Source organism: Xiphophorus maculatus, chromosome 6 (genome assembly GCF_002775205.1).
Source record: "Xiphophorus maculatus strain JP 163 A chromosome 6, X_maculatus-5.0-male, whole genome shotgun sequence".
Classification (NCBI taxonomy): domain Eukaryota; kingdom Metazoa; phylum Chordata; class Actinopteri; order Cyprinodontiformes; family Poeciliidae; genus Xiphophorus; species Xiphophorus maculatus.
The window spans coordinates 7,894,032-7,919,374 of record NC_036448.1 but is presented as its reverse complement, the minus strand read 5'-3'; the positions used below and the strand labels follow the sequence as shown (position 1 = coordinate 7,919,374).

At 41.5% G+C, this 25,343-nt stretch overlaps 1 protein-coding gene across 1 annotated transcript in view; it reads left to right on the top strand.

The window, feature by feature from the left end:
- Nucleotides 1–1,993: 1,993 nt before the first annotated feature.
- rem2 (RRAD and GEM like GTPase 2) overlaps nt 1,994–25,343 on the top strand; it is a 52,545-nt gene continuing 29,195 nt past the window's right edge. The window contains exons 1-3 of the mRNA XM_005811041.2: nt 1,994–2,491; nt 7,593–7,929; nt 12,968–13,041. Of these exons, the coding sequence (XP_005811098.1) occupies nt 2,480–2,491; nt 7,593–7,929; nt 12,968–13,041 (423 nt within the window). The 5' untranslated portion in view covers nt 1,994–2,479. The remainder of the gene's footprint in view (nt 2,492–7,592; nt 7,930–12,967; nt 13,042–25,343) is intronic.

Sequence of the window (25,343 nt, the reverse complement as noted above, 5' to 3'; positions counted from 1 at the left end):
CACACCTCGTCTTAGCTCTGCAAGCAGCAGCAATATGTCCAAACCTTTGACATTTGTAGCATCTGGTTGGTGGAGGAATGCATTGCCTTACTGTATAACTGACATACCCAATCATCACTTTTTCAGGTAATCTATCCTCTTCTAGGACTAACATAACTGACTTACTAGGACTTTTAGCTCCTTCACTTGTAACAAACAAGTGTTTCACTTTAATCACCCGAGCTCCTTTTACATTACCTTTAATCTCTTCCTCCGTCAGATCAGTTGATATTCCAGATATTACTCCCATTACTTTTCCTTTGTCCTGCCATATTTGTGGCTTGATGGTTTTTCACAATAATGTCTCGCATCTCATCAGTCCCTGCACCTGATCTCTGTCTCTGCGTAACACCAGTAGATTGCCGTCTCTTAACGTTTTGACTGCTTTCACCTCACCTACTATTTTACTTATTGCCTCACTTATTTTTAAATTATTCAAAGCACATGGGTTCTGGAATCTAAGAATCACTTTAATTACATTTCTTTTATTTTCCTCTCTTTTTTCTTCATCAGATTCAAATCCTTTCCTTTTCTTAATTCCTCGGTTCACTGTTTGCCAGTCTCCTGTTTTTGCACATCTTTTACAATAATCACTATTCATACTACAATTATCTGAGTCATCTAATTCTTCCATCGCTCTTCCTTGTTTAAAGTAATCTGCAATTAACTCCAAATTACACCTCCGTCAGTTTAACTTTAACCAACAAACGCTTCAACGAACGCCCTCCTCCAGCCGCAACAACCCTTCTCCCTCATTGTTTCTGACTTCAGCTGCAGTTTAAATACATTTCCTCCGGTGTCTTTGGCAGCCAGCGCCCTGGATCGTTCAGCTAATCAAGGATTTAAGCAATCGGGGGATACTTTATATATCAAATCACGCCTTGAGCTGAAATTTGTCAACTAACGTCTTGGATGTTCCAGAAAGAAAGGATTAAAAGCAAAAAATTTCATTTTATTTGCCTGGAAGCACCAGCAAATTCTGAACATGTAACCTTATTTCCACAAAAGTTGGGACGTTTTCTGGAATGCCACAGCAGCGTTCAATTGAGATTAAGGTTTCGTTAAAGACCTAAGCATATAAATCTGCAAAATACTGCTTATGTGTATTCAGAAAGTATAAACAAATCTAAATTCTACAGCCACCAAAAGTTCAAAAACTTAAAAATGAGAAAAATGGGATAAAGCAGAAACATTTTTCACGCATGTGATATCACTGTAAAAGATTCAACATTCAGATGAGATGCCTGACAGATTAAGGTGTCAGGGTTGGATGGGTGTAAAAAAAATTTCCACCAAACGCAGAGAATCTCATTTGTATTTTAGGGTTCTTTAGCATCCTGTCAAGAATATGAATTAACATCTATCTTCCATTCAATTGAAAAAATACTTTACCACTCCTAAAAGGACATTAAATGTTGTTGTAACTCGTATTATTGAAGATTTGCCGTAGAATGTGACAGCTGTGGGCAGGAAGGCTCTCCTGTAGCAGTCTGTGCTACAGGAACTCTGAAAAAGCCGCTGATTGAAGACGTTCTTTTGATGTATAACAGTGTCTTTGAGAGGATGGTGATCGGTGGGAAAAATGCTATAATTTTATTTTTAATTTTAAAAAAAAACTATAGTTTTTTAAATTACTGTAAAGTGGTAAGATGACGCTCTTGAGCCAACGCTTGCTAGCAGTTAATAAAGTTATTGCATTTCATTGCAAATTTACAGAAATAAATAATCCAATCCCACAAAGGACATTCATTGTTTCTGTGCTTAAGAAGTTCATGAGAACTAATCAGTTTTTTTTTCCGCCTCGAGGTTTCTCTCTGCTGCCCTCTGGCGGCCGCTCTCCATAGTTGTCTCCCATTTAAATCCTTGGTGAAAGGCAACACACCAGGTGAGGTGCACCCACAATGAGGAATCCTCAGATAGCATAAAGCTGATGGATATTAATTATGACAGGCGGAAGTGAGGGGCACTCCTTTACTCCATTACTGAACAACCCCTGCCTACCCAACCCACTCTACTCTCACTGAGGGACGCGCCTTTACACACACAAGGAGAAAGAGAGAGGAGAGGAGAGATAGATGCAGGTATTAGCAGGAGGTGGGGAGGGCGGCGCTGAGACACGGCCGTCCAGTGGGACAAGGAGAACCACTAGTGTGGATGTGTTGCGGAGCTGCTGTCTTTCCCCAAGCACATTTACGGCGCTACTTAATCGGAACGCAGGTGTGCCCTCCTCCCCTTCCTCCTCCACAGAGCTACTACCGCCTATCCCAGTTTCCCACGCGCCGGGGCAGGAACAACAAGAGCACGGTTAGATGAGCGCGCGCGCTGCTTCTCTGATCCCGTGCGCCGCTGTGAATGTGACGCCGGGTCCTCAGCCGGCGCAGATGACCTAAAGGCACGCCGCTCTCCCTGCTCCATAAAGAGAAGGCTTTTATTGACCACCATGGCTGACCAGGTAAGAGGCGACGCACGTTTCCCACCCGCACTCTCACCACAGCTCTTGACACACACGCACACCCCGTGCGCTCTGCGCTGGGGCCGAGAATAGACGCACAGGTGGACAACACACACAGCTTCTCTCACATTATTTTTCCTGAAACACATTCTGCTATATCTCACGTGCTCACTTAAACAACCCGTGCTAAAGTGTCAGGCATTTGTAAACCGTAACAAATGGACTTTGAACTAACTATAGCATTTAAACAGTCACATTTTCCTTCCCAATTATTCCTCATAATTTATGCTCTGTTTCTGTGAGCATGCCAAGAATTGCCGCATAACGAACAGAAGCCACTACTCTGAAACAGAGTACGGGAGGAGAGAACACAAACATTGCCCGTGGTATTAATTTTGCATTGTCTGCCGTTGTTTGCCCCAGTTTCTCCCTGCAAGCCTGGTGAGGAGCAGATTAACCCCTGACACACTGCCTCGGCCCGCCCGGTCACGGCTTCCTGTCTCTGCTGCAGACACTCGAGGCATGCCTAATTGATTAGCTCGTTCAATTAGCCTAATTGAGGAACCCCCGCTGATTCCGTGAGAGTGATTGGGGTGCGCAAGCGTGTGTGTGGGTTTGCGTAAGAGATAGTGCAAAGGTGCTGTAGCTGCCACACCTCAGCTGGCATCTTTATAGACATAAAAGCGCTACAGTATACTTAAGTATATGCAATATTATGCTATATTGTTCAGTGAATCAGTAGACTGCGTGGCCTTAGTCGACATTACAACTATTTGTTGTACCCTCCTAATAAAATAATTGTAAGTAAGCTATAGTATAACAATATTACACACTAAATCCTGCTGTATTGTTGCAGGATTTAGTGCAACTACGACGTCAGTATTTGCATCTTTTTTTGGCTGAAAAACAAAAATCTATTCCTTCTCAGTTTGCTTTGCTAAGCTGCATTTATACTACACAAAGTGGGGCATTAATTGTGAAGGAAAATCACATGGCTTACAAAGTTTTCACATTTGCCGTATTTGTGTTATATCCATTTTACTTTGTGATACCACTCAGCAGATCCAAACACTTTTTACCTGCAGCGACGTAAGTATGATCGGTATGAAGAGATAGGAATTTATTTCCTATTTTTCATTCCAAAATAGGTCCAACTCATTCAGCTAGATAATAAGAAGTCCCTAAAAACATAAATTTTCAATTGTTGCCACTAGTTTGGTTTCATTCAGCCAGTTGCCTGAATAATTCTAACACATGAATCTGATTTGTTTTAAACTACTGCATTGCAGCTTCAGTTGAAAAGCAAAACCACTCCGCAGTTTCAAGTCTTTTCTTAACACCTGTTCATCCAGGATTGCTCTGTGTTAGGCATCAAGCAACTTCCTGTCAACTTGGACCAGCTTTCTTGTTTTACTGAAAAAAAAAGAACATCCCCATCTCAACTGAGGATTCAATCATTCGGATATTGTTTCATAACCTAACCATCTTTCTCTATAGCATGTCTGCTGTTTTGGTCTTCATGATGCGGTTTCCTCACTAAACCTCTGAACTTTTCACAGGGCGGCTGTATTTACACCAACATTTAGTCGCAAGTTATGGACGCTGTTTACTAATTTGGTAACTTCTGATGACAATTGCAGTGGATTTATTTAGATGGCATGAAGAATAATCCAATTTTTTACCCTGTACATTTCTACTGCGTACAACAGCGCACCACAATCACCGTATTTCACAGCTATAATCCACTCCAACACATAGTTACAAACAATATATGCATATCTGTTAACTATACATGACATAATATATTAAATTACACATCGGTTTATCCTTGGTTTATACTGTGTATTAAAGGTAGCACGTGGAGCAGTCACAGACTTGTCTCTCAGGCTAACAGGATCCAGGTTAGGGTGATTGATGAATCTAATTTAAGTTGTAGGTGTGAGAGAGCAGAGCTGCCTCTCTGTGTTAGCAAAGTGATGGACAGGCGACCTGTCCGCGATGTACTCTACTTCTTACTCACTGTCAGCAGCTGTAGGATCCACACTTCTGTGCATATATACATTATACATATAAACCTGATTGCTCCCTGCATCACCAGACATACTGGTGAGGGCAATGTGTTCCTTTATACAGTTTTTAACTAGCTAGAGGAAAATGTTTGACATGATAGAGATAAGCTTGCAACTAATGATTCATATAGTAATCAATTCATTTATCCATTATCTTGATTATAAATCAATTAATCTGATAAAATAAATTTGCACATATTTTACAGTCAGCCCCTTAATTTCTTTTATGCAATATTAGAAATATAGTAGAAGATACATTTTAGGCATTAAATTGTTTGCTAAAGCTAAAAAAAAATACTTTTGACATAAATATTTTATCTATGAACTGATTAATAATTGGACAGCAAAATGTACTTAATAGGAGATTTTTATTGTATTTTTTTTTTTACAAAATTTTAACTAGGTGTAGAACATATTTACAGACAAAGAAGGTTTTTGTTCATCTTAAATGCCAAATGAAGAAAGTTTTCAGGCATTGCTGGTGGCTGTGACCTGTGACCAGTCTGCAACAGTGCTTCCTGCCAGCCGAATGCAAACAGATGCAGGTGTATTGTTGCTCCTTACCGCTTGTGTTGACAGCATTATCCCAAGGACTGGGAACTAAATCTTGCTTCAAACTCTTAAGATGGCCTTAACTGATGGAGAAGATAAGCAAAAAGATTTACTGAGGTTCAAAAAGACCTTTCCAGAACAAAGTGCCAGTGTTTTATATCTCTTAGTGTTGTGTTCCTTTTATTTGCTGGGGGGAGAATGACGTGGTTGTTCCCCCATTACACAACATGGTCTGTGAAATAAATACTATATGACACTGAAAAATATTTTCAGGCTTTGTATGGTATTGCATTATTTATTATAACATACAACCACTGCTTGATTTTACAGTACACTACAACATTATGCAGTGCACTTAAATTATTTATGCACTATTTCACACTTAATGCTTCTTGCTATGCTGTGCTATTGACACACAAGCAATTTTACAACTGTGGGATATGTTTTCATTTATTCTAACCTTTGTCGTATTTTATTAATTTTAAGGCCAGTAAGGAAGCGCCGAGGTCCTATTGTGTACTCAGGGGATGCGAAACATAGACAAAGTTCTCACTTCATTTACACCAGAGCAGTCAGTCATTCTAATGCAGCCCAGCTCAGCTTCCCTGAGGTTAAGCCCAATGTTTCCTGCTTCTGTCTACTGTATCAACCACCCAACAAAAGGTCTTTACCTTCAGGAATTGTAAAGTCTGCCTCCGACAGAGCTGTGGTAGAGGAAATGTATTAACCTGAAACAATTGGACGAGTTCAGGTTTGGTATCGATCGCTGCCGTCTACTTTTGTACCTGTGTGGCTTACTTATTTATGGAACATGGTTCAACACAGACATTAAACCAGGTGGAATCCGGGCCGCATTAGTTGCAGTGTAACAATACTTTTAGCTCATGAGACAAGATGGTTCACAACATAAAGTTTGCAAAAGCAAGACATGATGTCCTTTTTAAAAAAGAAATATGATCAATCCATACAGTCTGAAAAAGTGGTAGTATCTTTAAAGCTTGGGTAAATTTTTTTTAGTATATTTGGTAAAGCTGTCACCATGTTGTGACAATATAATATGAGAGTCTGAAAAAATTGGGTTCCTCTGCCGTCTCCCTGTGCTTCCCCTGCTAACTATAGAAGTACAGCCTTCAGAAACAACCAATCAGCCAGGAGGATGGTCTTAGCGCTGTCAATTATGCTCGTGTATGTGCCTCACCCTTGCTCTCTGCAAGTTGTTTAACAGAAGCTGCAGCTTCTGTTAAATTTGTAGTGGAGGCACAAAACTCTGAACCAGATGCCAACTTTTCAATTCTTACCAGCTAATAGTTAGCTAGTCATGGTATTCCTTAAGTACTTTCAAATAATTTTAATCTGACTCAACTTGTGTTTTTTTATTCCTGAACACATCAACACAACAGGGCAGCTTATTTCAAAATAAAAGAGTCATCCATTGTCATTGTTGAACATAGTTCACAAGACCAAGTCACGAGTTCATGGCAAAGTGCTTCTCAAGACAGACTGGCTAATGTCAACAGATCTGGTGACATGAGATCTCATTCCAGCTTTCTCATTAGTAAACCTGAGCTTGTTTTATTATTTCATGCCAGAATCAAATTCTAATGAAACAGGTGTGTTGTATTTTACTGAACTGTTTATTTTTTTTTTTTTACGTTATCTTCCTCTTTTCTCATTTTCTGTGTCATTGCCCTTTGTTTAATTGCTGGTGGTGTTTGTTGAATTTGCCAGCCACAGACGCTGAGCCACAGACACTGGGTGGTGCTTCTGGAGCTGGATTAATAGCTGTATTAATATTGATGAGGGTCATCTACTGTGGACGTGCTGCAGTTACATATGCATGTGTGCAGAACCATAGATTCATCATGTTGACTCTCTGGCACACCACTGTTCAGTTATGCTCCACAGTGTAGAAATTGCATTTTCACTTGATTTCATGCTGCAGTCGCCATGAACAGTGTATAGTCGCCGGCGCCTCCGGATCACGCTTATACCTTTTGTTACACCGAGCAGAAGCCTCTCTGTCTCTGTCTGTCCCTTGTGATACTTCTCTTTTCTCAGGTCTCCACCTTATTCATTGTCTTTATCAGCCTGCTGTCTCTTACAATCCCTCAGCCCCTCCGCATGTCCAACTCATCTCACTGCCCAGCAAGCCAGCCTTACTACCTCTCATTTCTGTTTTGTCCTTTGACTCTGTTCTTGTCTATCAGGATCATCTTCCTCACCCTGGAACCTCACCTTCAGTGTTATCACCTCCCTCTTCTTTGCGCACACACAGGCACCATGTGAAGGCATCCCTTCAGCAAATTTTCCGCCGAGAACATTTACTAGAACAGACAGTGCTTAGCGATCTGACAGGTAGATGTGCTTCAGAAGCATTTTAAAGCTCGTTCTCCATCCAAAGAAACCATATGCCATCGACTTGCTCCCCTCCTTCCTCGTACTTGCTCTTACGTTTTCTGTCTGTCTGTGTTTAATTGTAGTACAGTATGTTTCTCACCACGGCGCCACCCCTCCGGCGAGGGAGCACGCCTCTACCCGTCAAGCACCAGCTGCGGCGAGAGGAGGCCGTATCCGACGACTGCGATTGGATATCGGGCCTGGAGGAGCCCACCACGTTGCCTATCAGTGACACAGCGGTGCCTCGAGACGACTCCTTCAGCCAGTTGGCGGCATCCCAGCCGACGTACCAGAGCCATGGAGGGGCGCTGAGGATAGTGCTGCTGGGACAGAACGGCGTGGGCAAGTCGTCACTTGCCTTATCCCTGGCCGGACAGTCGGACAGATCGCTCTCTATAGACTCTGAGACACAAGCTTGTGGTAATGCATTGAACATTGAGTGGGAGATCTTTATTAAAAATGCAGCACCTTTTGGATTTGTGGGCAAAGAAAATGTCAGATACATAATACATTTATATTTTGTCATTATAATCCCATCTTTAATTTCAGTACATTTATTATGTGAGAATACTGTTTTAACAAGAACATTGGTACCACAATTATTGGCACTGCCGCTATCAGTACTTCGTACATTCTCCTTTAAACCGTAGCACATCACCTAATTTTCTTCCATAAAGGTTCACAAGGGTAAAGCAAACAAATAGAGGTACCTTTGAACTTTCCTCTTTGCACAATATCTCTAGCTCATCCAGAGTCCTGGATCATGATGTACTTTTCTCTTCAGCATACCCTAAAGGTTTTCTATAGCAGCGGTCCCCGACCTTTTTAGTCACGCGGACCGGTCACCCCTTCGCAATTTTGCTGCGGGGGGCGTTGTAAGTATACTCATTCTGCTGCAAGTTGGCTCAATTTTGACGCGCAAGACGTAACCGGTAAAATCCGGTTTAGGATTTTCAAAATAAAAGATCCGGAAGTAGTTCATTATTTCTTGCGCGGCCCGGTACCAATTGGACAACACACAGCGGCCCGGTGGTTGGGGACCACTGTTCTATAGGATGATTGCAATGCCATGTCGACTACCTGTCCAAGACAGAGACCAGACTGCTGATGATGTTTTAGTTTATACACATAACTTTGCATAAATTTGGTCCAGATTCTAAATGTCAGTTTTGTAATTTCAGGCAGACTGAGTAGATGTTGAAATTAAGCTTTATTATCACAAATTGTACTTTTTTATTAAAAAGAAAAGTCAGTTGCTCCAGAAAAAGGCTTTTTGCTAACATCACTCCCAAATAAACAGTCGCCATTTAGACATTGTCTAATGATAGCAGGGGTAGGGATGTGTCCTGTAAGTGGCGAGTGGCTGGTTTGAAAACCCTGCTCCATTGGTTTCACTTGTTGTGTCCTTTGGCAAGGCACTTCACTTGCCTAGCCTGCTGCTGGTGGTCAGAGGTGGTGTGGATTAAACAGCAGTCTCACTTCTGTCAGTCAATCTCAGGGCAGGTGTGGCTAAACTGAAACTTACCATCATCAGTGTGTAAATGACTTAGTGCTTTATAGTTCTCAGACTTGATAAAACAAAATACAAATATAGTCTACTTACCATTTAATGGCTGCAATGGAAAATCGGAGGATCCCAGGATTCCTCTGTTTGTTTGCTTCAAGTCTCTATCAGTTAGTTTTGAAGAGATTTCTTCCCATTTCTATCCACAGTGCATAGTGGTGAGATTATTCTTAACCGCTCTTTAGACAAATGATGTTCATGGACATCTTTTTATGGCTATTTGAAATTGTCCAGTTATTTTGCTTAGGCAAGAAAAAATATCTTTTTTTTTTTTTTTTTGCTCATAGGTCTTACTAAAATACAACCTAAACATTAATACTGGCTGCTTTGTTCATCAATTCAATTACAAATATTTTTGGCCTACATTTAGAAACCACAGGGAGTAAGTGGAAGGGTGTGTTTTTACATCTCTTTTACGGATAATTTCCTCAGGTGGTAAAAGAAATGGGTCTTTGTGGCACCAGGTGTGAAGTATGTTGGAGATTAAAGCTTTGTTAGAACATACACTTTTGAAAAATATTCTAGCAAGATCAACTTATTTCTTCTCTGAGCCACAAAGTCAGTCATCTTGGTTAATCAGCCACTTCCTGCCCTAATGGGATTTAGATTAGGAGACTGCTTTCACATTTGGCATGGTGTGCATACCAAATAATCAACTAAATCCAACAGAATCTAAAAGTCTAAGCAAATAAACAAACATATAATAGACAAGATCATATGAATCAATGTCTTAATACCCTTTATTTTTTGTGGTCCTTCATTTTTGTTTTTGTGTTCCAGTTTTGAGCAGCTTCATATTTTCTTATCCAGCAGAGAGACATGTTAGTGGTCTGGATCTTGTCATCAGCTTATTTTAGACAATTGGCAGTCTTGCTTATGTTATTCTTCTTTAGACCGCCTGTCTAAAGCTGGCTGTTGTGCTTTTATTGAGCCTAAAGTGTCTTGTTTAAAAAGATTTGGAAGCAAAATCTTGTGGTAAGAGCAGCTGTGTCCACTCCAGAGCCAGATGTGTGTGTTAATGGGAGCAGAGAGCAGGCCTGGTGAAATACATCTCTGCAGTCACAAACCCTGATTCTACAGTACGCTATATCAGAGAATACACACTGGTATAGTCCTATAATACCTTACAAAAGTTTTATTTTTTTTGTTATTATTATTTTTTTTACAATTTCTGATGTAACAACAATGTGAAAAAAATTTATTGTGTAGTTTTTTTTCAAAAGCTTTCTGCAAGTAACGAATCGAGGCTTTGAACTACATTTCCCAACAATTAAAGCCGCAAGACTCTTAGTGTATCTCTATCACCTCTGAACATTTAGAAACTGAATTTGTTTCGTCTTGTTTTTAAAAGTCATGAAGCTGAACAGCAGTTATCAAGGCAACATTTTGATTGGGCCATTCGTAAATGAATATGCATGTAGCTCTAGCTTTTTGTTTGAGATTATGGTGGTGCTGAGAGGACCTCAGCTTCAACCCTTTTTGCTGCATCTAATGCTGCACTCCAGTCGTAATTGGAACTGGGAACTTCCCAGTTAAAGCAATCAACTGGAACACCCTGTGAATCTGGATTTCACACTGGGAAGCTGGGAACAACTCCGACTATCGCCCAATTACAAATTGTAAGGCAGACTTTGCTTTTCAGTATGGCCACTCTTTGCATCAACAATTGAAAAATGTGGTAGAAACATATTTATTTTACAAGGCACACAAACAAGAGTGCGTTGAAAATCAAGATTCAGTTGTGGTTGCAAGCCGCAGCTTGAAGAAGCTCTTTTTCACCCACAATGTGTGTCATTTTTGTGTGAAAGAACGCCTCGCTTCTTTCCTTTTAAGCGTATGTCACGTTAAAGCAGCCAAAGTTGGACTTTTCATTGCGCTCCGGTGTGGCATCTGTCAGTCAGCGGATCTGCTGACACACAGCTCAGTGTAACACCAGGGCTAATCAGCCGCGGCCCTCGACTCTTCAGCCAGCTAGTCGATCAGTCCTTGTCACCCCGAGGTGACAGCCAACATGCTCCTGGCCCACACTGGAAAGCATTCATTACATCAGCTCCTGTTGTGCTCTTGGATCACCGCACCATATTCAGAAAGAAGAAGGCACTTTCTAGTAATAGTTTCTTGTTTTTTTTTGCTACGCGTTCTCATATTCTAAATTAACTTAAAATTTGAAGTCAACAAACCTTATTTAGCTTCAAAATCTTTGAAAACTTTTGTATCAGTGCAAAGTTGAGAAAACGTCTTTTCAAATATGTAAGTGACAGTGTTTATAGCCGTCACTTCTTGGGATTTTTAGGAGAGATACGCTGTTGAAGATGTTCTGTCCAAGGCATTTATAGATACCTACAGTACTAGAGTAAAATTAACAAAATCAGTTCCACATATATGCTTAAAGAGCTAGTGGATTTAACGTGGTGTACTGTAACACACTTACATTTCAACAGTATTACACAGTCAGGTCATTACCAAAGTTTTTAATTATCTAGAGTTGCACAATTAATGGAATCACATTCGCCATTGGAATGCCAGTGTTTGCTTTATCAAAATGGCAAAGGACGACTCAGAGATAATATTGCCAAGGCCTTTATATTTTCAGTATGGATTCCACGATCTACTTGCCAATAATCTAATTGGCCATATGGATGGACCTTTGCTACCCTTGATACAAATACCTGATGTTTATTTTTAGTTGCTGAGAAGCTACAGGTCACAGGGTGTGAGCGCCATATTCAGCAATAGGACTGTACTTGCATGTTTAAGCATCACTTAAAGCTTGCACAGCCTTGGAATTTGTCTATAAAGATTCAGTCGAGCCCAGATATTATTCATAACCCTGGTTGATTTCGAGCTAAAGTAATGTAACTTTACCAACATGCTCCTTCTGACTGGAAAATAACACTGATGTAATGCCAATATAGACAATTGTTTGTTGAGTATATTTAACATGTATATATTTTTTGTTAAATAATAAAAAAAAGAAATTACTTTTATTCCGATAACCATTATACTTTGTCTTCTAATCGTTTGGAGGATGCCTGTGTCATTTTCAATCAGAAAAAAAAAACTTCTTGGTGGCATGAAACTGTAAATCTAAACCTGAAGGGACTGTGAATAATTTTGAGGCTCAGCTGTAGATCTGACTCGACACAAACGGGTGCAGAATGTCCGACTTTTTAATCGCCCACAGGGACGTGATGAGGGTATCTGAGCAGAATGTGCAGAACCTGCTGGACCTTCCTTTTCAACCTAAGTATTTTTGTTTTTGCTGAAAGATACTTAAAAGATCAAGAAAACCCCCTGTTTCTTATTGTGGGCCATAATACAGTTTAGCTAGTTAAATACAAGTAAAAATAAGTCATAACAGATATTAATCATTGGACAATGATTTGATATTTCTGTTAGAATGGGAACATGCCATACACAATATAGTAATTAAGAATACAGTAGTCAATTTCTTACATTTGCAATGTTTGATCAGTGTGACTAGAAAAGCTCTATATAAATTCACTTCATTACCCACTTGGATTTCTACTGCTTCCACTAATAAGACTTACATAGTTTCAGCAGTTTTAAAGATATCTGTGAAGGAATGTCATCTGGCCTCACTTATTTAAAAAATCCTCCTGACACTTGGATTCACTTTCAGGTCCAAGTGAAGGAACATTTGATAAAAATGGCATTAACCTGCTGCCACTCTAAGACTGTGCCTGGAAATCTGCAGACACTTCCTCCTTTAGCGAATACTGCTCTGCTTTCTGCAATACGATCTAGATATTTTCCCACTTTGTTGGTGAAAGGATGATTTTGTCACAACACATTTACGGCCCAGGAGTTGTGTTGTTTCTGAAGTGGTGGCGAAGCCGTGCTGATGGATGTGACACTGATGTCTGTTTGCAGGTGAGGGCTATGAGTGCACAGTGACGGTGGACGACGAGGACAGCAAAGTCATCATTTTTGACAACTGGAAACAGGTGAGTCACTGACAATTCAGCTGGTTTATTTCTTGCTCCTCACGTTGATTTTGAGCTTTTTGAGGTGAACATTTTCTCTGAGAGTTTGAGATGTGAATAGTCAAACTACTGTGGGCATTGTCTGTGTGTTTAGACTACAGTAACTAAATGGGAAGCAGATTTTATCTTAGTCTTCTGATCAATTCGCTTAACATAATGTCATAATTCACTTAATTTTTATAATACATTCAAACTTTTTGATGATATATTGTATTAGTAAAGAAGGACATAAATTACATTCATGGACTGCAGCATTTTAAGCAACTTTCTGCATGTTTACATGGGGTCTTGCATACCTAATTCAGTTCTGGGAGGCTTTTGCATAGATCGATGTAGATTTCGGAATTTAACAGCTGAACTTTTGAGCTTACCTTATTTTTAACCGCATTCACTTCATATGTAGTAATTGCGGCAATGATTCTAAGCCCTTAAGCTGAAATTTTGTTTACATGAACAGCTTACAGCTGCGATTATGTTGATTATGTTGCAGGGCAGGAACGATTTGTCTCACACTTTACATGTTTGGACAATTGTACCCTCTGGTTTTGGACGCTGTGCAACTGCAACTTTTTGGTTGTTCTATTTTACTTTCCACTTTTGCTTAAGTACTTTTTCAGTGTAAGTTGTTTTAAGTTTAAACTCATACTCAAAACCAGCTAAAATAGGCGCCCCTCCTGACAAGTTTGGTGTTGACCAAAAACATTGACAAAACACATCCTCCAATTTTCCAGATAACAATAATCGGACAGTATTTATTTGTGACAATGCTTGATTCCAAAAATGTCTTGAGATTTTACCCTGAATGTTATCTTTGACAAATTACCTACCTCATTCAGTGATTAGATTAAATGTTTCTGAACTGACTTCTAACGTTCCTTTTCGAAACGTGACATCTGTTAGCGTGGAGCCGAAAAAGTCTGACTCTCAGGATAACCCCAGATTGATATTTCTATTCCAAGGTAAAGTTAGAAGAGAAAGTTTCAAGGCTAACCCCAGTTGGCTGACTGACAGAAAACATTAATGTGAACACCGAGGCAAGGAGAACGTCAAGCCTGATGCTAAAGAACCCGCGGTTCCTCCAATGTCGGCCATCCTTTGCCTGCGCTAATGAAACGGGGAAGGCTATTTGCTCCATTTCTCTGATGGCCATTCGTGTGCTTCCGAGTGGAAGAGTTACAGGAGCGGCTGCACTCGCACTTTTCAAACTCTTTAAAGTTTTCTCATTTGTAAAACTGGAAAGCTCTATCTTTTAAAAATCCAATTCTAAATCCATGCTAAAAGCATGTTTGTTTTTTGGGGGTATTTTTTTGTTATTGCTCTGCTTCATAATTATACTGCAAATCTGGAGTGGTGGAAAATTGAGCCACAACAGGCAGTGAGGGGGGGGAGCAGCAAAAGCTTGTGAAAACTGCACCTTATGACATTATACCGGCTCAAACAGCATGTGGTTATTTATGGATATTAACGAGATAATCGGGCAGTAGAGCACTCTAATTACTCTGCAGGGAATATCATCCTATTCCTGATGTCCACTGGGCCAGCAGGAGCCCTTTTTCTTCTTCTTCTTCTTCAGGTTGAATTATTCACATGGAGGTACATTGAACTCTGAAGAACCCCGGAGAAAAACCTGCTCATTTCTCACCAGTAATCTAGCTGTCCTTCCGTCCTGCAGCTGTCATCGCTCTTAAGTGCCCCAGATGGCTTCATGTTTGTTCTTGCAGCGTTTATGTAGAGACCCCCCACCCTCCCACCCCCGCCTCACTTTTAGTTAATTACATCTGTTACTCTTTGCATGTTAAAAAAAAAAAAGAGAAAAAAAAGTGAGGCAGGGCATAAGGGATGAAGCAACAGCGGTGCACGTAAGTTTGGAATGACTCCAGAGAGGACTGGACGGCTTCCCGTTCCTGATGTTTCTTTCGTTTGTGTGTTTCTGGAGATTGTGTTGAAAGATTAAAGTCATGCACACAAAACATCCAACAGTTAAAAAAAAAATAAAATCCAGAAAATCAGGTATGAAGTCAGTGCCAGAAACCAGCTTGCGATGGCACTGGATGCTCTGCCAGCACTCGCAGTCCCCGAGAGGTAGGGCTTCCGGCCTCGAGTGTGCTCCACAGGGCAGCCCGACCTACACCCCGGTTACCACGGCAACATGCACAGACACGAGCACACGAGACGTGCACGCACAAGGGCAGGATTAATCACTCATTCACGCATGGCATCATGCTAGAATGGTCAGCATGCGGCACTGCTGGCGGTGGAGGGGGCGGGTGGGGGGTCGCTCTCTCACCGCAACAAAATCAGCGCCTTACCCCGCGACACAAACTGGGGGAAAACGTTGAAAAAGCTGTTATGCTCAGCAGTTGCTTCTTTTGCGTTTCAACCCAGCTGATTGACGGCGAGGTCGAGCAGTCGAAGGAGGAATTTTCACCGGACACAACAAATCCCAAGTGGACTAAACTGGGAAGGCCAGATTTCCACACAGAGCTGTGAAAAAAGTATTTGTCCTCACAGATTTGTTTAATAGTTGTTTTTTCTTTTTTTTTGGGTCGCATTTACGTGTTTCAGATAACCAAGCAATTTTTAAACAGAAGAAAAAGAGAAACAGAGTCCGTACACAGTGGATTTTTTAAATTGTTAATTCAGTTATTAAAGGAAAGAAGTGACCCAAACCAACGTGCAAGATTTCATTTATATTGCTGCCCCATTCTTCTGTTCAGAATTGCTTTGATTCAGTCTCTTTGGAGGCCTGTACAAGGTCATTCCACTGCAAGTCCAGAATTTCTTTGAGACATTCAGATGGGGGACTTGGAGGTGTGCTTTGGATCATTGCACTGTTGGATGAGGTTTCCTTCTGTATAAAACATGCCAAGGTCCTAAAGCAGCCACACTACCACCACAGTGTTTCTGTCAAGATGATGCTCTATTCCTGAAATACCATTTAGTTTTAGCTTTACATCAAATGACACATGAGTTATGACATTATCCAGTGTTTTGTTCTGGGTCCGTTTTAGGGTAGACCTGATCCAATATCGAAAATCGGTCAATATCAGACAAAAAATGAATATCGGATTATATCAGCCGGCACCTAAATCAGACCTATTGATTAACAACAAATGGGTCAGTTGTTCTTATTATTGTATTCTACTTGAGTAGCATCACTTGATCAAGCCTTTTCTAACACTCCACACAACAAAATAAGTAATAAAATCATATATGATTCGTGCTGATATCATATCGGGTCGATATAGTACCAGCCAATTCTTACAGCTACGTTATCTGTATCGTATCAGAAGTGAATAAGTTGTATTGGGACACCCAATATAACTTGGATGTAATTTTTAGTGGCTAGCCATTCTCTCCACCTGTGTATTTGGTTGGCATCTCACTGAGAAAAGCCTCAAATATTAGTGATAAAAGTTTCTGAATTCCTTCAAATAAGATTCAGATGTTTTGCTGTTTGAGATTTAATAGCCAAAATTGTGTTTTCAGAGATGTTCCAGTCGCAATTATTAATATTTAATTAATATATTTTTTAATTTTAATTCTACAAACAGGCATATGAAACTGAACTCAGCTTTCCAAGAAATTATAATTTACAATTTACACTTTAATTTTGACTTACGGTAGTTACTTTACATACATTACTAACATGGATGAGATTGCCTTTTTTTTTTTTTACTCTTAATAAATGAATTCGTCATCTAAAAACTGCTTTTGTATTTACTTGGGTGGTTTTTGATAGTGAAATTTGTTGGAGCCAAGCAGATGTGTATGTGTTCATCTCCAGCGTACATGCACAGAAGGCAGAGAGTCTGTTCAGGCAGACGCCGGGGCGTTGTGAGTGTTGTGGGTGTCATGAAACGTAGGATGGTTTAAATAAGTCATCCATGCACCAGAAATAGAAACGCTGACATACTTGGCCTTGACCTAGCTGGTCTGTGATGTCCTCTGCATTAGATCGACAAGAATGTCTTAAACAGCTCGTTGTTTACGGAGAGGCCCTGTCATCATTCTCTTTATTGCGTTTGGGTGAATTCATATCAAGCTTGAATCACTTTTAGCCTTTTCATTATTATTTGATAACTTGAAATTAAAATATTTATCATAGGCAGCAGATTGGTGCTGCCAGAGGCCTGGGAAAATGTAAGATGCACATGCATGCGGTTATGAAAGTGAGCTGCTGACCTTTTTAAAAACTTGGATGCCCTATTATGTTTTGGGAGGTTAGAGAAGAAAAAATTAAGGATGTAATTTAGAGGGCAGCAATTGCTTTGCAGCTACATTTTGTTGTTCACTTAGAAGAGGGAAGCAAAAATCACTTTGCCAGTTCTTGGAACTGAGATAGGCTGATGTTGAATCCAGCCCAAGGAAGGAAGTTTCTCGACATTTAATCTTCTTCCTGTCAGTGCTGTACTGCGCTGTTTGTATTGCTTGCTAGGCAGTTTAGTTTGTTCTCTTTTTTTTTTTTCTTTTTGTGGGCTCTAGTGTCCGTCACACGACAGTAGACCGACAGGAAACGGGGAAGGAGAGGGGGAAGACACTCGGCAAATATCCTCGGGTCCGGGAGTCGAACCCGCAACGTCCGTGTTGAGGACCCAAGGCCTCCAAACATGGGTCGCGCCAACCACCACGCCACCACGGCACGCCCCAGTTTGTTCTCTTTTTGCTGTGTACCAAACTCAAATTGGTAGAAAATCCAGTTCAAAGTTCCAGCGTTTACACCATTCAACAGAAATATTTAGTTGTAATAAATAATGTTGTTGGACTTCTGTGCTCGTCATGGATTGTCCATAACGAACACCATGTTCAAGCATAAGGGTGTCCTTATGTGCACTTGGCACCAGGACACCCTAGGACGCAGTTCGATGATCGACTTTGTCATCGTTTCATCGGATCTGCGGCCGTATGTCTTGGACACTCGGGTGAAGAGAGGTGCGGAGCTGTCCACTGACCACTACCTGGTGGTGAGTTGGCTCCAGTGGTGGGGGAGGAAGCCGGTCAGACCTGGCAGGCCCAAACGTGTTGTGAGGGTCTGCTGGGAACGTCTGGCGGAATCCCCAGTGAGACGGAGTTTTAATTCTCATCTCCGGCAAAACTTCGAACACGTCCCGGGGGATGTGAGGGACATGGAGTCTGAGTGGACCGAGTTCCGTGCCTCCATTGTCGAGGCGGCCGATCGGAGCTGTGGCCGCAAGGTTGTCGGTGCCTGTCGCGGCGGCAACCCGTTGGTGGACACCTTCGGTGAGGGATGCCGTCAGGCTGAAGAAGGAGTCCTATCGGGCCTTTTTGGCCTGTGGGACCCCAGAAGCAGCTGATGGGTACCGGTGGGCGAAGCGGCATGCAGCTCGGGTGGTTGCTGAGGCAAAAACTCGGGCATGGGAGGAGTTTGGAGAGGCCATGGAGAAAGACTTCCGTACGGCTTCGAGGTGATTCTGGTCCACCATCCGGCGTCTCAGGGGGGGGAAGCGGTGCAACACCAACACTGTTTATAGTGGGGATGGTGTGCTGCTGACCTCTACTCGGGACGTTGTGGGCCGGTGGGCAGAATATTTCGAAGACCTCCTCAATCCCACCAACATGCCTTCCATTGAGGAAGCGGAGCCTGGGGACTCTGGGTTGGGCTCTCCAATCTCTGGGGACGAGGTCGCCGAGGTGGCTAAAAAGCTCCTCGGTGGCAAGGCCCCGGGGGTGGATGAGATCCGCCTGGAGTTCCTTAAGGCTCTGGATGTTGTAGGGTTGTGTTGGCTGACGCGACTATCGCATGGACATCGGGGGCAGTTCCCCTGGATTGGCAGACTGGGGTGATGGTCCCCCTGTTCAAAAAGGGGGACCGGAGGGTGTGCTCCAGTTATAGAGGGGTCACACTCTTAAGCCTCCCTGGCAAGGTCTATTCAGGGGTCCTGGAGAGGAGGGTCCGTCGGATAGTCGAACCTCGGATTCAGGAAGAGCAGTGTGGTTTTTGTCCTGATCGTGGAACACTGGACCAGCTCTACACCCTCGGCAGGGTCCTGGAGGGTGCATGGGAGTTCGCCCAACCAGTCTACATGTTTTTTGTGGACCTGGAGAAGGCGTTCGACCGTGTTCCTCGGGGAGCCCTGTGGGGGGTTCTCCAGGAGTATGGGGTACCGGGCCCTTTGATACGGGCTGTCAGGTCCCTGTATGACCGGTGTCAGAGTCTGGTCCGCATTGCCGGCAGTAAGTCGGGCTCATTTCCGGTGAGAGTTGGACTCCGCCAGGGCTGCCCTTTGTCACCGATTCTGTTCATCACTTTCATGGACAGAATTTCAATTTATGATATTATGGGAAGATTTCTTACTTGGCCTCACTAAAATCATGCTTAACAATTCTGAGTTTCTCATAAATCCTTTATTGTCACTAGCTAAATATCATATTCATTGTTCCAGGTAGAGAAAGTCATGCCTTGCTGCATTTTACAATGAAGTTAAGTTTTATATCCTGACTATGAAAGACTCTGACAAAAAATAGCCACTAAAATAATTTAAATCTGTATTGCTTTGAGTTGGGAATCGAAGCCCCTTAGCTTTTTCTTGAATATGTTTATCTGTATTTGTTTTTCTTGAGGCATAACAAATGTTTCACTCTGTCGTTATACAGGGTATCTGAGAATAAAGTTTAAAAAAAAACATCCCCCCCCCCCACCCCTCTCCCCCCGCCCACGCAACAGACTTCTTGTGGCTTTGATGTGAAGCAGTGATGTCACTCATCCTGTCTGTGACATCACTGGTCACTGTCTCTGTATTCCCAGATTCCACAGAAAAATTCATTTGCGGTTTTAGGTTCGACAGAAGAGACAAGTATCATGGCAGAGATGAATTGTTTTTCGGCAGGAATAAAAACCACTGCAACAGGAGAAAACGATTTCCTGTTGGCAGGAACAGACATTTTTGAGAGGAACTGCATAAAGTACAAGCGTGAAAACAAGCAGCTTAAAGAGATGGTGGCAACGTTGATGAAGAAAATCGAGCGTCTTCAACGTAACCAGAACACCAGCGACGTGAAAAGCTATGAAACAGTGAATGAGATGCTTCGAAGTCGCAATGAAGATTGCAAACAAAAAATCAGACGTCTCAATTCAGATTTGGACGAAGCTAGGAATACGGCACAGCGATTACAAACTGACTACGACTCCATGGTGAGAGCCAATGTGCTCCTGGAACGGACACAGAAAACTATAAGAGAAAACACACAGGATTCGCTGAGAAAGATGAGAGAAAAGATTGAATTTCTGGAAGCAGAAAATGATCAACTTAACAAAGAGATTGTTGTTTTAAAAGTGAAGCTGGACAGAGTCAAATCCAGGATGGCAAAAAAATCAGAAGATGAGACGCTGATGCTGGAGGAAACGCCAAAGAGAACAATGTTTCAGAGAATCGGGCGCACTTTTCTGGAAATATACGAGTCGGGAACGATTGGAAACTGGTTCTCATCATGGATCTTTTAATTTTTAAAGTCTTCTGTGTCCGTTCCAGGAGCACATTGGTTCTCACCGTGGCCTGATTCAATTAGTACGACTGGTTCATTATTGTCATTCAACCATGTTTCTGTCAGAAACATAACATTGATGTTAAGCACATTGATGAAATCATTAATTAATAGAGCTTTAGCACAGAGAAATCTGGTATTTAAAAGAGCTAGTTTAAGTGCCTTTTGAGGCCAAAAGTTCTTCAGTCTGAGGTTCCTTTAGGCAGGGGAACAGTCTGATGTTTGAATTAGGACAGTTTTATTTTATATTTCTGATTTTTGTAAATTTTCTTGTAGTGATACGGACAGGTAATGTCCTGTTTTGCTGTGCCGGGGGGCCAGACAGATTCTGGAGGAAGATATGTGTAAAGATAAAATCTGGACCCCGGCCTCAGACCTCAGAAACACAGAGTGGTGGATCCTCTGGGAAGTTAGAGATTCTTGTCACCGATTCTGTTCATCACTTCCATGGACAGAATTTCTAGGCGCAGCCAAGGTGTTGAGGGGATCCGATTTGGTGGCCTTGGGATCTCATCTCTGCTTTGTGCGGACGATGTGGTCCTTTTGGGTTCATCAGGTCGTGATCTACAGCTCTCGCTGGAGCGGTTCGCAGCCGAGTGTGAAGCGGCCGGGATGAGAATCAGTGCCTCCAAATCCGAGGCCATGGTCTTGAGCCGGAAAAGGGTAGAGTGCCTTCTCCGGGCCAGGGGGGGTGTCCTGCCCCAAGTGGAGGAGTTCAAGTATCTTGGGATCTTGTTCTAGCTTTTCGGGGTGGATGTGTTGGTCTTGCCTCATTGTTGATGTTTGAAGGCGAGGTTTCACTCAGAGGCTCAGGCTGGAGTGCAGAAAATCTGTTTTTCAGTGGGATTCCCATGGAGTCAGAATGTTTTGAGGCCCGGGCTGGTCGCTCTGTCCTTGGGAGCGGGGTCTGTGGAACTGTTTTGGTTGCAGCTGCTTGTTTGTTTGTTTTTCTTTGGTGGAGCAGGTGTTGAGGTTGAAGGTGGGTTTCGGCTCAGAGCCGGCCACGCTGATTCGTCCAGGTGAGGGATTTCTCCCTGTTAGTCGTCTCATCGGATCTGCAGTGTGAGGCTTTTGTTTCGGCTTGGCACCCAGAGTGTTCCAGGGTGAGCTGCTTGATGCGAGGCGTACGATTTACTGCATCGATTACGATCCGTTGATTTGAGGAAGAGTTGTCTCATTTCCACAGGTAGCGTTGATTTCAAAGTTCACCTCCAGCAGTTTGATTTTCATTTCTATAGACTGAAGTCATTGTATAATACTGCTAATGTCCCTTGGGGTTAGCTGGAGGCATTTTGTCCTGGTTCTACTTGGAGATGAAGAAAAGTAAGGTAAAAATAAAAGTAAGAAAAAACCCCAGTCCTTAGGTTTGAAGTAATCCAGTTAAGATGTCGATAATGTAAATATAACTATAAAAACTGTCACTTTAAAAGTAACATAAATTCAATCAGTGAATCTGTGTTTATTTCTTAAATACCTTTTCTCGCTGAGACTTAGTTACATCTTCTATCACTGGAAATTAAAGGCAATTAATTATTAAGGTCATAAATCACTCCATTGATTAAATTTTGACATAAGGGTGACTCTATATTGTTCACTTATTTATGTTGTTGAAGCCTGATCCTAATGCTATGAAGCATTATATTTAGTATCTGGGTTAAGGTGTAGATTAAGTTTAGACTGAGGTTAGGAGTAGTTTTGTGTTCTGGTAACGTCAAGGTTTGGGGTTGTCTAATGGTGCGTTCACACCAAATGCGTTACGTCAAAAACGTGCCCAAAGCTTCAAGTTCAACGCGTGTTCACTTTGCTGCGTTCACACCAAACTCGTTTTGAGCGTCAGGCGCGTCTGGTTTACAGTCAAAGTCTATGTGGAGGCTCGTCGAAGGCCGTTGTGCGTTTTGAATCGTTTGACGCGTCAAGAGCGTCCAACGGAAAACAACGACTAGAGCTGACGTGCCCTCGACGCGCCTCCACAGTCTTTTAATGTACACCAGATGCACCAAATGCTAGTTGTCAAGCATTTCACGTCAAGCGTCTGCATTCAAAGTGCACAGGCGTCGACCTTGAAGCATCGGAGGAAACTGGTTGTCATCATGGTTCTTTTAATTTCTAAAGTCTTCTGTGTCCGTTCCAGGAGCACATTGGTTCTCACCGTGGCCTGATTCTATTAGTACGATTGGTTCATTATTGTCATTCAACCATGTTTCTGTCAGAAACATAACATTGATGAAATCATTAATTAATAGAGCTTTAGCACAGAGAAATCTGGTATTTAAAAGAGCTAGTTTAAGTGACTTTTGAGGCCAAAAGTTCTTCAGTCTGAGGTTCCTTTAGGCAGGGGAACAGTTTGATGTTTGAATTAGGACAGCTGTATTTTATATTTCTGATTTTTGTAAATTTTCTTGTAGTGATACGGACAGGTAATGTCCTGTTTTGCTGTGCCGGGGGGCCAGACACATTCTGGAGGAAGATATGTGTAAAGATAAAATCTGGACCCCGGCCTCAGACCTCAGAAACGCAGGGTGGTGGATCCTCTGGGAAGTTAGAGTCAGGTGGCTTAAATGAAGAGAGGTCTGCTACGTGAGCACTAAGGAAAGACGTGCCGAGGAGAACCTGCTGATTCATTCCACCTGTAAATTTAAGAAACTCCGGTCCAGAAGACATTTCTTCATAGGTATCTTGTGAATCCTGTGAATGAGTAGAGGAGCAGAGAGGGGCGGGTAGGGGGGAAGGAAAAAGGGAACCAGTCTCTCTGTCTCCAGTCGATGTATCAGCTTGTTTTTTAACGGGTTGCTCCTGATATGCAGAGGGTTCCATATAGTCAGAACTCCTTGATCCTGCCCTTCTGAAGCTGCTACCCCCGCGACCCGACCCCGGATAAGCGGAAGAAGATGGATGGATGGATAAATAATGTTTACTTTTTTATTCACCTTTTTTCTCCATTAGGAGCATTTTGCTTGATTTGTTTGGAGGTTTAAAGCCTCCTTTTATTTCTAATACTGTGAATATTCTGTTTTGTGATTCATTTGAAGCAGCTAATAGCAGTGTTTTTGCATGTTGAATTATAATTTTAAGACCATTTTTGAAATTTTTATTTTTAAAATTAGGCCTACTCTACTGCAATGCAGTGTTATAGGCAGAGTAAATTTTATAAGCAAATTGGTATATCACTTGTTGGTGGTAAGAGACTTGACTTGGACTTTGTGTTAAAAGACTTAATGGCTGAACTTGCCCTCTCTAAGGGTTAGAGACTAAAACTGGAATTGGAAAAACCGTGCTTGAAATCGAGTCACCGCTTGAAACGACCATCTATCATCCATCTATAGCCACTGTTTCAAAAAGGAGGTACTGAACCAGAACCAGTTGAAGCGTGTCCACAAAATGGTTCAATGCTCATCCATGGCTTTATTTCTTTATTTGTAATTCTTGCACAATCGTGGAAAAAGATGTGAGCATTGTCTTTGTCAGCTTCCCATCTGCTTAGCTTCTCCATGGTTCTTCGTTTATACGCTATGAAGTACAAGATATTAATGGAACCGCTGGGTAAAAGCGCATGCCATTGTTGATCAATGAGGAATCTATTGTACCCTTAGGCTAAGCAGTGAGCAACCATTTCTATCCAATAGGAATGCCTTCAGATAAAAACAAAAACCCATAGGTGTCATCTCTTTTCTTTAGAGTTTTGTCTGAAATGTGTTGCTTCACCTTGCTTGTTTTCATAGTTCAGTGGGTATTTGGCAAAATATTATAACTTACATATTCTGCATATTTAATCAGCTGCACTGAATCAAGCTCTTTCAACAACACTTTCAATAGCGCTTCAAGAAATATCTGAATAGCTAAGGTTTCAACCAGCAATTAAACTTTGGAAATTTTTATCTTAACATACTTCCAAACCTTTGCATGCTGCTTTTCTTTTCTTAATTTTCATATCTTTATATATGTAATATAAAGCTTTAGTTTATTTTCAAAAATAAACTAGCATTATAGCATGTTGCTGTCCTTATAGCATTTGAGCTAACATTTAAAAACAATACATTCATTTGTTTTGGCTTTTTTGAAAGAACATATTATTAAAACAATCACTGTGATTAACTAGGGATAATACATCTAGATTTAAACTGTCAAATAAAATTAAGTTACAGCAGTATAATTTAGCCTTGTTTGCTGAATAACAGTCATGTGGAAAAATGTGGATCCACTACAACATTCTGTAGTTTTAAAAACGACTGCCATTGTTCCTCAGTCTTACAAAGTTCACCCCAAGAGCAAACCACAATTTAATAATAGAAATTGTGTGACTTCCTGCACACTATTTGTCAATATAATTTGCTTAGTAAATAAAATATGTATCATTTGTGTTGTTAATCAGCAATTAATCAGAGATATGTAATGTGATAATTACAATTTAAGGAAGTCTGGTAATTTTTCCACGACTGTCAGATGAATATTCATAAAGGTGAATTTCAGGACAGGTTTGCAAAGTTACTGACGAACAATTGTGCAGATAGAAGGAAAGTACTCAAGAGACACAACACCGTATGGCTGACAACTCTAAAGCCCATTGTGGATGTTTAGGCAGATGGATTGGAGAGCTGGAAAACAGAGGAGGATGGGAGAGTTTGGCACATAGGGTAAGGTTAGAACAACTCAGAGGTACAAAGGAGTTGGATTATGGAGCTTGTCACGTGAGGAGGAGATATTTAACAGGACGAGGAGGAGGTGTTTAAGGATTGTAGTATTGTGTTGAGTGAAACAGGTTC